At 39.5% G+C, this 14,946-nt stretch overlaps 1 protein-coding gene across 1 annotated transcript in view; it reads right to left on the minus strand.

The window, feature by feature from the left end:
• ITGA2 (integrin subunit alpha 2) overlaps window positions 1-14,946 on the minus strand; it is a 109,139-nt gene that overhangs the window by 19,729 nt on the left and 74,464 nt on the right. Inside the window, exons 14-20 of the mRNA XM_029940910.1 lie at window positions 10,993-11,196; window positions 10,188-10,324; window positions 7,417-7,556; window positions 4,315-4,466; window positions 1,512-1,622; window positions 879-961; window positions 309-444 (exon numbers count right to left, since the gene is read on the minus strand). Coding sequence (XP_029796770.1) covers window positions 309-444; window positions 879-961; window positions 1,512-1,622; window positions 4,315-4,466; window positions 7,417-7,556; window positions 10,188-10,324; window positions 10,993-11,196 — 963 coding nt within the window. The remainder of the gene's footprint in view (window positions 1-308; window positions 445-878; window positions 962-1,511; window positions 1,623-4,314; window positions 4,467-7,416; window positions 7,557-10,187; window positions 10,325-10,992; window positions 11,197-14,946) is intronic.

The following is a 14,946-nucleotide window of genomic DNA, read 5'->3' on the forward strand; positions in this document are numbered from 1 at the left end:
GCTCACAGCATCTGTGCGGCAGCGCAGGGCCGCCTCACACAGATGACTTGAGAAGAGTTATGGGAGGTGTCTGGCCAAGTCTCAGGGCAAAGGAAAAACTGACCACGCTCTGAAGCGGGGCTGGTCTAGATACAGAGCCAGGCTATGCTCTCCCGTGGTTTAACTAGTTGGGAGCCCCAAAATTGGGACTGATCACACTGAGGGGTAAGGTATTTCGTCAAACAGCACACAGCACATGGGGTCTGAGTGTGAGAAAGAGGGCCGATCAACAAGCACACGGGCAGTGAGTGCAAGGTGTCTTCACGTACCGGCATGGTCCAGGAAGCGAAAAACAAGTTTTCTGAAAAGTCAATAACAATTGCAGTGTTGTAGGCACTTTCCCTTTTGTTTTTCAGCATTACTGAAAATGTTAACCTTTTGTTTTGGTTGCTGACAATAAAGGGCCTGTTACAAGTGAAAGGAAAGGAAGAAAATTATTAAGGTTATTAAGGTTAAAAGGGTCAGTGTTCAAATACTTCACCCATTTTACAAGTAAGATGATAAAACTCTTTAGATTTAGAAACCCGAGAAAGTTGTTTAATAAACTATCTTCATAGTAAAATGATACAGACAACAAAGAAGTCAATGCTATTGGATTTTCTTCTTTGTTGACTTTAGTTACATTGTAGGGAAAGGAGCCATCCGAATGCAAACAGTTTTTATTTCTTACTGTTTTGCTCTTATAAGGATGGTGAAAATTGAAGTTCAGATTTTAAAGATCTTTACTAGTTATGGATGCTTCTTTTGCAGGAAAAAAATCTCCACAAACACTCATTTGAATGAAAAGACCTAATGTGTCTTATTTCTACATCAGACGCTGAGCTCTGAAGCAGACTTACTCAGCAGCTGCCAGCTGTTGGACATCTAGAACTAGATCAGAGCTGCAGATTCCATCATCCCCACAGTCCTTGTAGAAAGGGATCTACAACAAAGAAAAAACAATCCTACAGGTTTGCTCTTGGCTTAAAAACCAAATTGTGGAAGAACATATGTGGTATTATTCTATTTATATAAAGCTCAAAACCATACAATGATAAACAAAATTTAGGAATATATACACGGTTAGCAGCACAGGAAGAAAACCATTGGTAACTGCCAAATGCAAGGTGATGATCTGCCTCGGGGAGCAGGATGAATGTGGACGTGCTGGGGTGGGGAGGGTACAGAGAACACAGGTATTGGTAACATTTTTAAAGTGGATGGTGAACACCAGGTGCTTGGCTTTATGGTTATTTACTTCTTCAACAAATATGTATTGAACACCTCTAGCACTCAAGGGGCTGGGGAGAGAGCAGTGAAGACAAAAATCCTGTCTTTGTGGAACTTGCATGCCTATGAATCACACAGAAGGGTGTTTCATTTAGAAGACTAACAATTGAAAAGTTCCATCCTAGGTAGCTTCCGAACACACCGCAGTGACTGTGAAGCTTTCTTAGCCAGTCTGAATTCCAGGAAGGGCAGCCCACACTTACACTGAAGACCTTGGCCTTCTCAGAGTAGGCTTCAAGGGCGGGGCTGGTGCCAGGTTTTTCCAGACTGATGTTCACACACAGATCCAAAGAGCTGACAACATCGGAGGGCTTCTAAACACACAGACACACAGTGAGGCAGTTTATTAGGGTGCAGCAGCTTCAAGACTAGAAAATGACAACTAATGTGTTGTTCACGATTAAGAACATGGTTCGCTCTTAATTAGGTGGAATTACCCTTGTTTTGAATTTTCAAGACTCTGGCTTCTTACATCTTAATTCTGCTCTTAGTCTCTCCACTATTAAGAAGCCTAGAGACTTGGGTTCAGTAAAAAATCTAAACCAACAAATCTTAGTTAAGCTCATCAGTGACCTTGCTATTCACACACAAGTAATTTATAAATATTTAGAGGATCTGCCCAATTTTAGTGCTTAAAGGATCTCTTGGGGTACCTGGGCGGCTCAGTCAGTTAAGTGTCCAATTTTGATTCAGGTCATGATCTCATGGCTCTTGACTTCAGGCCCCGAGTTGGGCTCTATGCTGACATCATGGAGCATGGGGCCTGGAGCCTGCTTTGATTCTGTGTCTCCCTCTCTCTCTCTGCCCCTCCCTGACTCAGGCTCTGTCTCTCTCAAAAACTAACAAACACTTAAAAAAAAAAAAAAGGGGGGGGGACCTCTATCAGTACATGATTCTTGGGTTGTTGGCTAGGCCTTTCCAGTTCCTACTGCCAAGATTTAAGAAAGTCTTTAGCTATCCTGACCAAATCTTTGTGAGGGAATATTATGACCTAGATGGGAAGGTGCTCAGGGCTGGTGTCTGACAAGAGAACTCCCTTCCTCAGTCAGAACCTAACTGCTCTGCAAAACCAGATCAAGGGGATTCCCACATCAGAAACCAGGTTCCCCAATTTCTGGCCCTCACGTGCTGTTAGAAGCTACCCTGCCTCTTGCACACATTAGACGATGCTAATATCACCTGCAGTTATTAAAGCCGACGCTACCCCGCTACAAGTACAACTTCTCCACTCGGCCTTCATGGTGCAGGGTGGAGGGTTTTCAGCCTTCCTGGATGCAGCGGGCTGCTCCCAGTTTTTGAGGGTTCCTGTCTACTAAAAAATGTAAAAATGCCAAAACAAGATTGCAAGTGCCATCTAGGGTCTTCTTAAAACATCTTCTCGGTTCTTGTCAGGAAAGAACAGTATCTCTACAAATGATAAACCCTAAAAATCCAATTTGCCTTTTCCTGATTAGTAGTATTTTTGTTATCGCCTAGTCCATTCGCAGGCAGGACTTACTCTTGCCGTCAGCCCCTTTGGCCGGCAAGACTAGCATGGTGCCCTGACCATAGGAGAGCTTTCCTCAGGCGGCCGCGGGCTTGGCGCACAGAATGGGTTTGCTGTTGATATCCAATATAGTGTGCTAACCGAAACAAGATCTCTTCACTGACCCAAGCCACACACATCTTCCAGAAACTTTACAAGTACACACCCATGTGAGCAGGATGTATATGTGAACGACAGCCTGGCTGACTGCATTCTCCCAGAATGGACCCTGTTTTATTTGATCTCCCACTGAGCACAAAAATAGGAGAGAATGAGAGCCAGCTTTTATCCGTTTAAAGAATCTGTATAGTCAGCGTCTTAACAACGAAGGTCCAGGCCTTCGTAAACAAGACTTCTTTATTATGAACAAGAAATTAAACAATTCAATAGATTTTAATTCCTCTTTTAACTTGTTTTTCCAACTCGTACCTCAGCATTTTTGAGATGGTGTCTCTGTATCCATCTACATCAGAACCATCTGGGAGTACTCCTCAAATCTGCATTTTCCTTGGATCTTAAACCCAAACTTCTGGTGGTGAGGACCCTGAATATGGATTTTATAAAAGTTCTTTTGGCAATTCTCATACATTTTAAATGCTGAGAACCATGTTCTAGGAAAATTCTTAAATAGTTCTTTTAAAAATGGTTTCCTGAGGAAATCACACTTTCAAAGACCAATACATGGTTTCTAGGGGAAAATATTCATATAATTTGTAAAATAAATTTCTTATTGGAAATTTTCCCGAGAAGAATTTTTCCTACTTGTGAGATTTTCAAAATTCATGTGAACTGTAACTATAGCACAAGATTAGAATACTTTTTACCTCATAATCTACCATTATTGTCCTATATTAATTTAAATCCAGTAGTAGAAATCAAAATTGGCACTGTTTCATCAGCTTAAAAATTTTCCCTAATAGGAAAATGCTAAAATTAAATTTACTATCTCCTAAAAGCTCGCCCTGGTAAACATTTAAGAAAGTACTATCTTTGGGGCATCTGGGTGGCTCAGTCATTTAAGCGTTCGGCTTCTGGCTTCAGCTCAGGTCATGATCTCATGGTTTGTGGGTTCGAGCCCTGCGTCAGGCTCTGTGCTGACAGCTAGCTCAGAGCTGCTGCTTCGGATTCTGTGTCTCCGTCTCTCTGACCCTTCCCTGCTCGTGCTGTCTCTGTCTCTCAAAAAAAAATGTAAAAAATAAAAATAAAAAATAAAAAAAAGTACTGTCTTTGATTTCTTTAACAATCTTATTTTTTTAGACTTTTGGCTGTAATCCTAAATAACATTTCACGCTACTAACATATTAGTAGAATGGATTATATATTAGCATAAAGAAAATGGGATTTCCTGCTCATGAAATTAGACAAGAAAAGCATTAATTCGAAGGGCAAGCATTTTCTAACTCATAAGCTTCTTTTTAAGACTTGGACCACTCATTAGTCTGTAGGAGGAAAGGAGGGGACAGAGATCACGGAGGTCTTACCTGTATGTGGATGACGTACTCAGAGCAGCTCTTTGTTTGACTTACTATCATATTCTTCTGCAGGCATCTTTCGTTATTTTCTTTAAATAACCCCCTAGAGGTTACTCTGGATGAATACAGGTCTGCATCAATTGTGAGGTTGTATGTAATGGCTAGGATAAAAGTCATAAAGAAATGTTATTACAAATAAACTTTTACAGAAAAACCATCCCTAATTGTATCTTGCAAGTCAAAGACTTCAAGAAAATATAAAATCCATCTTTACATGGATGGATTGTGAGCCGTATGCAGGGACATTTGTAATTCACACTCTGGTGTGATGTAGGTGACCGTGGATACAGAGAGAGTGATTCAGAGAAGTGTGGCTTGAAGCAATTGGGAGAAAAGTAGACTTGCCCCCAGGAAACCTACTGAATGAATTTGGTCAAATTACTCACTTCTCAAGTGAGTTTGGTTTTATCAAGATGTTTGGTTTTATCACCCCTAACATGGTGATATGTTAAAGAAAGAGCCACTGAGTACCTATAATTGAATACATTCTTGTATGTGGAAAGGATCATCTCGTTCCTCAGCTAACAAGCAGAGTAAAAGAGAGAAAACCAGCTCTGTTCACAAGGCCTAGGGCACAGTCAGAAATAAAACTGGAGTAATTTTTAAACCAGAACTCAAATTCTTTCAGTTTCTATGCAGTTGTGAGTTATTTGAGTGTTAACGGGGATCCTCTGGGGGAACATCCTAGATGCGTATTTGGGGGAAGGCATGAACTCCACAGTAAGAAGTTTAGAATCCGATGGACTTGGTTTGACTTCTAATTCCACCATTTATGAGCTCTAGGACTTCAGGCAATTTGTGTAGCCTCTTTTAACCTCCATTTCCTCATCTATAAATCAGATAGGATACTAACTCATGGAAATGAAAATTTTTTAAAAAAGCAATAAAAACTGATGTCAGTTGCCAAAATACAAAGTATCAGAGCCTTCAACTAACTCCTGCTATCCAAAATTGAGAAAGAAGACCTGCTGATATTCAAAGCATCAGCTGCCTTGTCTGGGGTTACTCCATCTTATTTTTAAAATTTAAAGTTGAATAGACTTCCAAAAACATTAATTCTACAGGTTACATTTAAAATATTAAAGATGTTGTATAGTTTTTCTTGCTCCAAGGACTTAATGAAATTCACATAGATGAAATAGAAATGTATCTAGTGAATTAAAACGAAGTGGTGAAAATAATACAAAGGAAAAATAATGCCAAGGAGGGGAACATAACTAGGACAAAGTTAGTACACATGATAGCATGATTTTACTTTTTTCTAGTAGCCTGCTAAAAGAGGATAGGCTGATAGACATTAAATATTTTATGTTATTAACTTTAAACTGGAGTGAGCACCTTATAAAGTAAATAACAAAGACCATATGCTTTATAAATTTACTTTTCAAAGCTGTGAAGATGGGATTCAGGTCTTACATACTATTATTGCAAAGCAATGAAGTGACAAATGATCAGGACTGGCTTCTCTGTGTGGACCCGAGGACATCAAGGAAAAGGCACCCAACGAGAGGAAAGCCCAGAGAGGCTAGGCAGCGAGCTGAAGGGAAGGACGTTCTCTGGAGGCTGCTTTCGAGTGTATAGTAACAGAGGGTTTGAAGCCCGGTCAGAAAGTGGAAGATATAGAAGACACATCCATGCTGTCAGGCCAGGAGAGCTAACTAGCCAGCTATTTCTGCCAACTAATAGATTTTCCGAATGAATGTTTTAAGCAGACTAGCCACTTAATGTCCCCCCACCCAGTTTTTATTGAGTTACATGTAATGGAGATATGATAGTGTTCCAATTTTACTTGTAACTTTGTATATATAAATATTGGCAAATGATTACAATAAGGTTCATTAACAGATCATCCCCTCATGCAGTGTCAACTCTGTGTGCGTTAACGTTTAAAATCCGCTCTTAGCAACCCTCAAATATACAACATAGTACCGTGTTACCTATATAGTCACCATGCTGTACGTTACATCTAGCCACTTAGTTGAGTCAAAAACCACTCCTGTACAAACACTGTCACGGCTCCTCACATGGACCTGCTACAGTAAGGCATGTCTGTGAGAGGTTCTACTCAGAGTTGGGTCAGTATTTGAATGCCTGAAAGGAAAAATGCCAGATAGATAATAAAAAGTAGGAAAATATGGAAAGCCTGCCAAGATGGGAATCCAACTTCTGCTTTGTGTTTTTAACCGACGTATTTCTTGGTATGAATCATGACAAAGATTGAAAATATTAGAGGCAGGTTAAGTTGGTTTGTTAACCACTTAATGAAACACTTATAGGAACTAAAGGTGCCTGCAGTTTAGAGCCAGAATCTGATAGAAGGGATTAGAACCCATGAAAAAGCAGCAAATGAAAGAAGGCAGTGTTTAATTGAGTGCTAAATCAATTTTTGTGCTCTGTGGTTACTGGAGCAGGAGAGATGAAAGTGAGGGGGCAGTGGTTAGAAAGGACTCGGCCAAGTTCTGAAAGAATACTTATCTGGCCCCAGAGAGAGATGACCATTAATCCCACTTACTCACTCCTCCTAACAGGACACATTTCAGAGTTGTACTCAGTTCTCCGGATTATTTAGAACATTTAAAACACTGGGCACAAACTACGTGTTTTATATTTTTTCTCTCATTTCATGCATATTAATTTCTCAAAAGAATAGGGATATTTGGTACCTGTGCTGGATACCCCATATCTAGGCCATGTCATAGCTGATACCCAGGGGACTAATATGGGTGTACACCAGTGTCACATGTGTGTGCGCCCAAGGTTTGGGGTGAGGAACCCATGGGCAAAAGAAACTTGAAAGATAGTTCTGGGCTCACTCAGCTCTAACTCACAAAATAGTAACTTTCTGCGGCAGAAAGTTACCTTCTTGAGACAAGGGACGACCTAACCAAACCTTCCATGCCTAATTAGCCATTCTCAGAAACCCCAAATGGGCGGCAACCATTGTCTGAAAGACCCTTCTTTTGGTCTATAAATCCAAAGTATAGGTTACATTCAGAACAAAAACTCTACAAACAAACCTATCTCCAAACAGCTTATTTCAGGTCAACCCACCCACTTGACTGTTTTGCTTGGTAGGTCTAAACTTGGCACTGAAACAGAGTTTGAGTTTTATGTCAGCATTCTTGTTGAACAAAATAATTTTTTCTGGTGTGAAGGAGGCATTCACAGATACATCAGCAATACTCTGTGACCTGAAAGACATAAATGGAAATCGATATTTTACCACCACGTGCATGTTATAACTTACCTAGAAGACCCAGGGCCAGAATTATCAAGTTATTCTCTGCATGATCTAAGCACTTCAGTGGGATTTCGTATTTGAAAGCCCTAAAATGGCAGGCAGGGATAAGGCCTTTTGTCCTTTGTGACCTTATTGCCAGCCCAATCCACCTTTAGTATTTGTTTAATGCACGCGTGAGCACAAGATGTGAGTCTGCAACCTCTTTGCAAATAAATTTCCAAAGTCACAGATGCTGTTGTGTTTTGCCAGGTGGAAGCAGTGATGTTCCCTCTTCCCAAAAATGGGAGAGGGCAGGTGGCAAGAGGAGGGGGCAGGGCTGAGGAGGGTCTCCCTGTCACCTCCCTTAATGGCTGCTAGCCATTCTTTGATGTGTGGCTTATGACCATGATGGCGGCAACTAGTGTGGTACCAGCAAGTGGCGGAGGCGTCTCTCGGGCAGGCAGGGAACTACACATTTCTGACTCTGGCACAGCCCTTTTTATAGTGGAAGGGCTTTCCCATACACATAGAGGAGCAAATGAGGCTAACATTCTTGTGAAATAGAACAAATATTGTCTCCCTTTTATTGATGAAAAAGTCTGAAACAAAAGAAAACGTTTGGTAACTTCTCACTGAGTAACAGTTAGCAAGTAAGAAAGTAGAACCCCTGGTCTCCTAGTTCCTCTGCCAGTAAAATTGTTCACTTCATCATCAGGACTCTGCACACTCTCCAGCATTTACAAGGCAGCAAGCAGTAATGAGTAACTTCATTGTTTTGACAAGTACCACAAGAAGATGAAGAAACCTTTTTTTTTTTTTTTAATATTTCAGATACCACCTGAAGGACTCAAGTCCATTGGAAAAGTTTTATTAGTTAATCATGTACCTATCAGGCCCCCAGTAAGCAGTCATAAAACATCCAATAGCAAATGCAACATGTCTTCAGACCTAGAAGATCTAAAATGTCTATGTGAGTGTCTTCTATAAGTCAATCTCTTTAAGCCCATCTTTTATCTCAGTGTAAATGGTGCCACTGATCTAAATGATTCTGTAAACTTGTTTAAGAATTATTCTCAAGTTACCCAGAGAAGTCCAGTTCCAGCACCTTATAAGAATGGACCAGAGAGGCACTTGTGCCCCATTCAATTAAGTGTCCAACACTTAGTCTTGGCTCTGGTCATGGATTCATGGTTTGTGGGCCCAAGCCCCACATCAGGTTCCACACTGATAGAATTCCAAGCAGGCTCCACACCCTCTCCTTCTCCCTTTCTTTCAAAATAAACAAACTTAGAAAACAAAAGTATATAAAACTTTTTTAAAAAAGAATGACCACAAAATGGCATGAATCTAGCTTGACTAATCACTTCAATAAACTGATCTGACTCCATCTATCTTGGATTTGATTCTTCAAAAAGTCATCTTCAAAAGAAAAAAATTTGGCCCCTCACGGACTATATTAAAAAGGAGCATCAGGGTATCTGGATGGCTCCGTTGGTGGAGAGCGCAACTCTTGATCTCAGGGTTGTGGGTTCAAATCTCATGTTGCATGTAGAGATTACTTAAAAAATATAATCCTAAAACAACAATGACGAAAAAAGCAGTGTCCCAGTATAGTAATAGTACAGGCTACCAAGAATGAAGCCTACACCAAGGTAGCTTGAGGATGATGTTCACTGAAATGTATGATTTCTTATAAATTTTTTTTAGGAATATGTCATGTAACTATGTTATATCTTGTGTTTCTCTAATGGTAGACTACTCTTAACAAATTTTATTCAGTAAATATATTTAGGTATTCAAGAGTTTTCCCCCCACCTTAAGTTTTCATTAAAATGATGCACTCAAAATAATGCATTTCATCTTTTTAAAAGCACAAGTAAAATATTGTAAAAAATTTAATGAAAATCTGAAACGACACATGCATATGTAATGCTTTTCTGTTCCTGAAGTACTGGGACACTTAAAGCACATTTTTTGCAGACAAATGAATGAAATATATTTTTGAGGAGGACTCTTGATCAAATTCTTAATTTTCTTCCGATTCCAATCCCTGGCCCACTGCACATATTTTTAACCTCGAATCGCATCGCCCTGGAATCCCTTATTGTTCCTCCCTGCTCTCCAACTCCTATTGAGGTCAGTGGGAGGTCAGCTAAACCTAAATAATGGCTTCTTGTTTAGGACTAATAATTTAAAAGTTACATCATAACCACATGAGAAATTACACTTTACTTGTGTGGTCTGAATGTTCAGTATTTAGGGCATTCTCATGAGGCTTCCTTTCTGTGAGCTGAGGTAAGGCTATTTGGAAGATAATATTCAGAAATATCTGGAATACCATTTCAAAGTCTTTGTCTTTTCTGTGTATTTTTTCTGGCTCACCATATAGAGAAGAGGAACTTGATGGCAATGTTAAACATATATTTTTTTCTCCACAAGGAAAAACACATTTCTTCCTTTATGTAAATTATGACCTATAAATGTCCTGGAGTCTTTTATAATGCGTGTGGTATTTCCCCAATTCCTGCACAGCTATCTGCTGCCCTACTTAGCAGGTCATTTTTCAGTTAGCTAGTTTGTGTCTGGCTCTCCATGGACTCACCAGAGCTGAACCACTTGTCCAAAAGCACCGATAGACACATCGGTGATGGAATCCCCATTTAAATCACCGTAGCCATCCAAAGATCTTCCAAAGTACTGGAGATGGCTCCCAAAGGCTCCGTCAGATCCCAAGATTTTCTGAAAGAGCAAGTTTGACATGAACTTATAACGCATAACAATTGAAGCAGAAAAAGGGAGCTTCTATCTGGCACTGTTAGGTTCTCTATATAGCCACTTCTCAGGTTGTTTTATTCTCCACAAATTTCCATTGGTTTTTCAATCACAAACTTTATCTGTTGATCAGTCTTGCAGCCACGTCAAAGAACCAGCATGAATTTTTTAACATAAAAAAGAAAAATCACAAAGCAGCAGATGAGTGGACTGAGTGGGATTTGAAGCAAGCTCAGACTGATTGCTCTCCCAGCCCACTTCCTTCAGGAATTTACTGGAAAGGTGCCTGATCAGTGAGGTCCTCCTGCTCACTCACCCTTTAAAATACCTGGTAACTCTCATCCCTGAACTTGAGAAGATTGTTTACAATTCCCTATAGTTATTATGATCTGGACCATTTTATCTCATTTTCCCTCTGCCTCGACAAAAACATAAAATTCTCCTCTTTGTGGATCTTATCTGTCCCGTTCCTTATAGTATCTCCAGAGCCTAGGACAGGTTCACTAAATGGTTGTTTGATGAGTGAATAGAGTTCTAAATTAAGTGGGGTGGATTGGGCTGTCTGCATGGTTAGTCTCTAGCTCTGACAGGAGGATACTCCCGTGTGACTACATCACCATGGAACTCACGGTTACCTGGGAATACTTCATGTGAATGGTGCTTTCGTGCCCATTGTAGATGTACACAGCTCCAGAGTTCTGATTTTCCAAAGGTGAACCGACTATTACATCATTAAAGCCATCCATGTTGATATCTGAAAGAGCTGCAATCGCTGAACCAAACCGAGCATTTTCAATACCATCAGGGCCTTCGAGAAATTGGTGCCAATTCAAAATGCCCTTGTAAAGGGGAATAGGGAATTATTAAAGCAAGATTTTATAACTTATCATCATTAAAGTTCACAGAAAATGATGCCCGAACCAATTTGTAAACCATCAAAAGTAGACAATTTTAAATCTATTATTTCAGAATTCTCTCTTGATGGTGGGAATTCTATCTAAGAATTCTAGCAAGTAAGCTCACAAGATATGTATTCATAGACCAAAGTGAAAGGAGGGAATTCTCTTTACTGTGGCTGCACAAGCTACATAAAACGGATATCCAGGCCTTTGGCTCTTTTTCCCTTAATATTAGAATCTTCACCTGTTTCCAAACCTTTTGATTTAAAATTTTCTGATGAAAATATACTAATATCTTGAATAAACTTAAGGTGGAGACAAACACCTTTACTTAAAATTTAGACTTTTACTTAAAGAATTACTGAACAGTGGCATAACTGTAATAGGATGGGAAGTCAAAAATGAGACAGTTTGGTTCTGGCCCAAGATGGCAACCCAGAACTCACTTCCTCTATGGAACATACCAAACTACACCTATTAACCGAATAATTCCTCCTGAAAAAGAACTGAAGGCTGACTGAACAGCTACTGAACAACCAAAGAGAAAAAAATGGTAAGAGAGAAAGATGGAGGCCCAGTAACCAAGGGAAACGGATGCAGTGGGAATGCATAGTACGGAGAGACTAGGAACAGATTATCCTTGGGCACAGAAAATAAGCCACAGTTTAAGTCAGCAATTAGCATAAAAGATGTGGTGCACGCATATGTATGTGTGCACTACATATATACGTATATGTATAATGGAATATTACTCTGATCAAAAAGAATGGAATTGTACCATTTGCAACATGGATGGAACTAGAATGTATTAAGCAAAATAAGTTAGAGAAAGAAATACCATATGGTTTCATGCATATGTGGAATTTAAGAAACAAAACAGATGAACAAGGGAAGGAAAAACAAGACAAAAACAGAGAGGGAGGCAAACCATAAGAGACTCTTAACGACAGAGAACAAATGGACTGTTGCTGGAGGGGAGGTGGGTAGGGGGATGGGCTAAATGGATGATGGGTACTAAGGAGGACACTTGCTGGGATGAGCACTGGGTGTTATAAGAAATAAATCACTAAATTCTACTCCTGGGGGAGGAGCCAAGATGGCTGTGAGGAAGGGAGCTCTGTAAAGTTCGTCTGCCCTATCTATCAAACTGAGAAGGACATTACTCTCATCTGCAGGAGTGGAAGGAGGGACTTTAGTAAGAAGACAACCTCAAAGATGCCCGAGGCTGCCCCAAGAAACAAGCCAAAGTGTGCATGACGTCAAGTCCCAAATATCACCGAGTAGGGAAATAAAATATTCAAAGGCACAATAAGAGAAACTGAGAGACACCATTAAAAGAATATTTCCTGAAATGACAGGCCCTGGTCAATACACCTCCTTTAACAGACCAATATCAACAGGTGCACAGTGCACAATGAGTTTTTTAAAACTGACAAGGGACAGAAAACTAGCAAAAATGACAAAGACGAAAGAACTCTCCCCTGAAGAGCCTCCAGAAAGAAGTCACAGCCACAGAACTGCTCAACACACACCTAAACAACATCACTGAACAAGAATTTTAAAAACTTGTCATAAAAATAATCACTGGGGTTGAAAAAAGCATCAAAGAAGCAACTGAGACAATGACTAGGAACTTTGAAAATAGGGGTGATGAGTTTAAAAAGGCTATAAACGAAGTGAATAACAAAATGGAGGCAGCCACCTCAAAGATTAAAGAGGCAGAGAGAAGAATAGGTGAATTAGAAGATATAGTTATAGCAAAAGAGGAAGCTGGAAAAAAAAAGCGAAATTGATCCAGGAGCAGGAAAGGAGAATTTGAGACCTGAGTGATAGAATCAAGTGGAACAACATCCGTATCATAGAAATTCCTGAAGAGGAAGACTGAGAGAAAGGTCCTGAAGGGATACTAGACAAAATTATAACTGAGAATTTTCCAAATCTAGGAAAAGAAATAGACATTCAAATTCAAGAGGCACAAAGAACCCCCTTAAGACATAATTTGAATCAACCTTCAGCATGACATATCATAGTAAAACTGGCAAAATATAAAGATAAAGAGAGAATTCTGAAAACAGCTAGGGATATAATGGCCCTCACGTATAAAGGGAAACCTATCAGAGTGGTTACAAACCTATCTAATGAAACTTGGCAGGCCAGGAAGGAATGGCAGGAAATCTTCATGTGATGAACAGAAAAAACATGCAGCCAAGAATCCTTTATCCAGCAAGCCTGTCATTCAAAATAGAAGGAGAGATAAAGCTGTTCCCAAATAGACAAAAATTGAGAGAATTCATGACCACCAAACCAGCCATACAGGAAATCCTAAGAGGGACTCTATGAGGGAAATGTTGCAAAGAATACAAGGTGCCAGAGACACCACTATAAACGTGAATTCTACAGAGAACACAATGACTCTAAACCCACATTTTTCAATAATAACACTGAATGTAAATGGACTGAATGCTCCAACAAAACGACACAGGGTAGCAGAATGAATAAAAAAACAAAATCCATCTATTTGCTGTCTACAAGAGACTCATTTTTGACCTAAAGATACCTTCAGGTTGAAAGTAAAGGGATGGAGAAATATCTATCATGCGACTGGAAGCCAAAAGAAAGCTGGAGTAGCCATCCTTATATCAGACAAACTGGACTTTAAAGTAAAGGCAGTAACAAGAGATGAAGAAGGACATTAATAATAATTACAGGATCTCTCCATCAGGAAGAGCCAACAATTATAAATATCTATGTGCCGAATTCAGGAGCACCCAAATACATAAAACAATTAATCACAGACAGAAACAATCTTATTGATAAGAATGTGCTAATTGCAGGGGACTTTAATACTCCACTGACAGCAATGGATAGATTAACCAGACAGAAAATCACTAAAGAAGCAATGGACCTGAACAACACATTGGAACAGATGGAATTGATAGATATAGTTAGAACTCTACATCCTGAAGTTAAGAAATCCACCTTCTTCTTGAGTGCACATGGCACATTCTCCAAGATAGATCACATACTGGGGCATAAAGCAGCCTTCCATAAGTATAAATGAGTAGAGATCATACCATGCACACTTTCAGATCACGATGCTATGAAACTTGAAATTAACCACAGGAAAAAGTCTGGAAAACCTCCAAAAACATGGAAGTTAAAAACCACCCTACTAAAGAATGATTGGGCTAATCAGGCAATTAGAGAAGAAATTAAAAAATATATGGAAACAAATGAAAACAAAAAAACAATCCAAAATCTCTGGGATGCAGCAAAAGCAGTCCTAAGAGGCAAGTATATTGCAATCCAGGTGTATTTCAACAAACTAGAAAAAGCACAAATTCAAAGTCTAACAGAGCACCTACTGGAACTAGAAGGGGAGCAGCTAGCGTACCCCAAACCCAGCAGAAGAAAAGAAATAATAAAGATCAGGGCAGAAATAAACAATATAGAATTAAAAAAAAAAAACAGTTGAGCAGATCAATGAAACCAAGAGTTGGTTCTTTGAAAAAAATAAAATTGATAAACCTCTAGCCAGGCTCCTCAGAAAAGAGAGAGCACCCAGATAAACAAAATCATGAATGAAAAAGGATCTATTACAACCAATCCCTTAGAAATACAAGCAATCGCCAGAGATTACTATGAAAAATTATATGCCAACACACTGGACAACACAGAAGAAATGGACAA

Source organism: Suricata suricatta, chromosome 6 (genome assembly GCF_006229205.1).
Source record: "Suricata suricatta isolate VVHF042 chromosome 6, meerkat_22Aug2017_6uvM2_HiC, whole genome shotgun sequence".
Lineage (NCBI taxonomy): Eukaryota > Metazoa > Chordata > Mammalia > Carnivora > Herpestidae > Suricata > Suricata suricatta.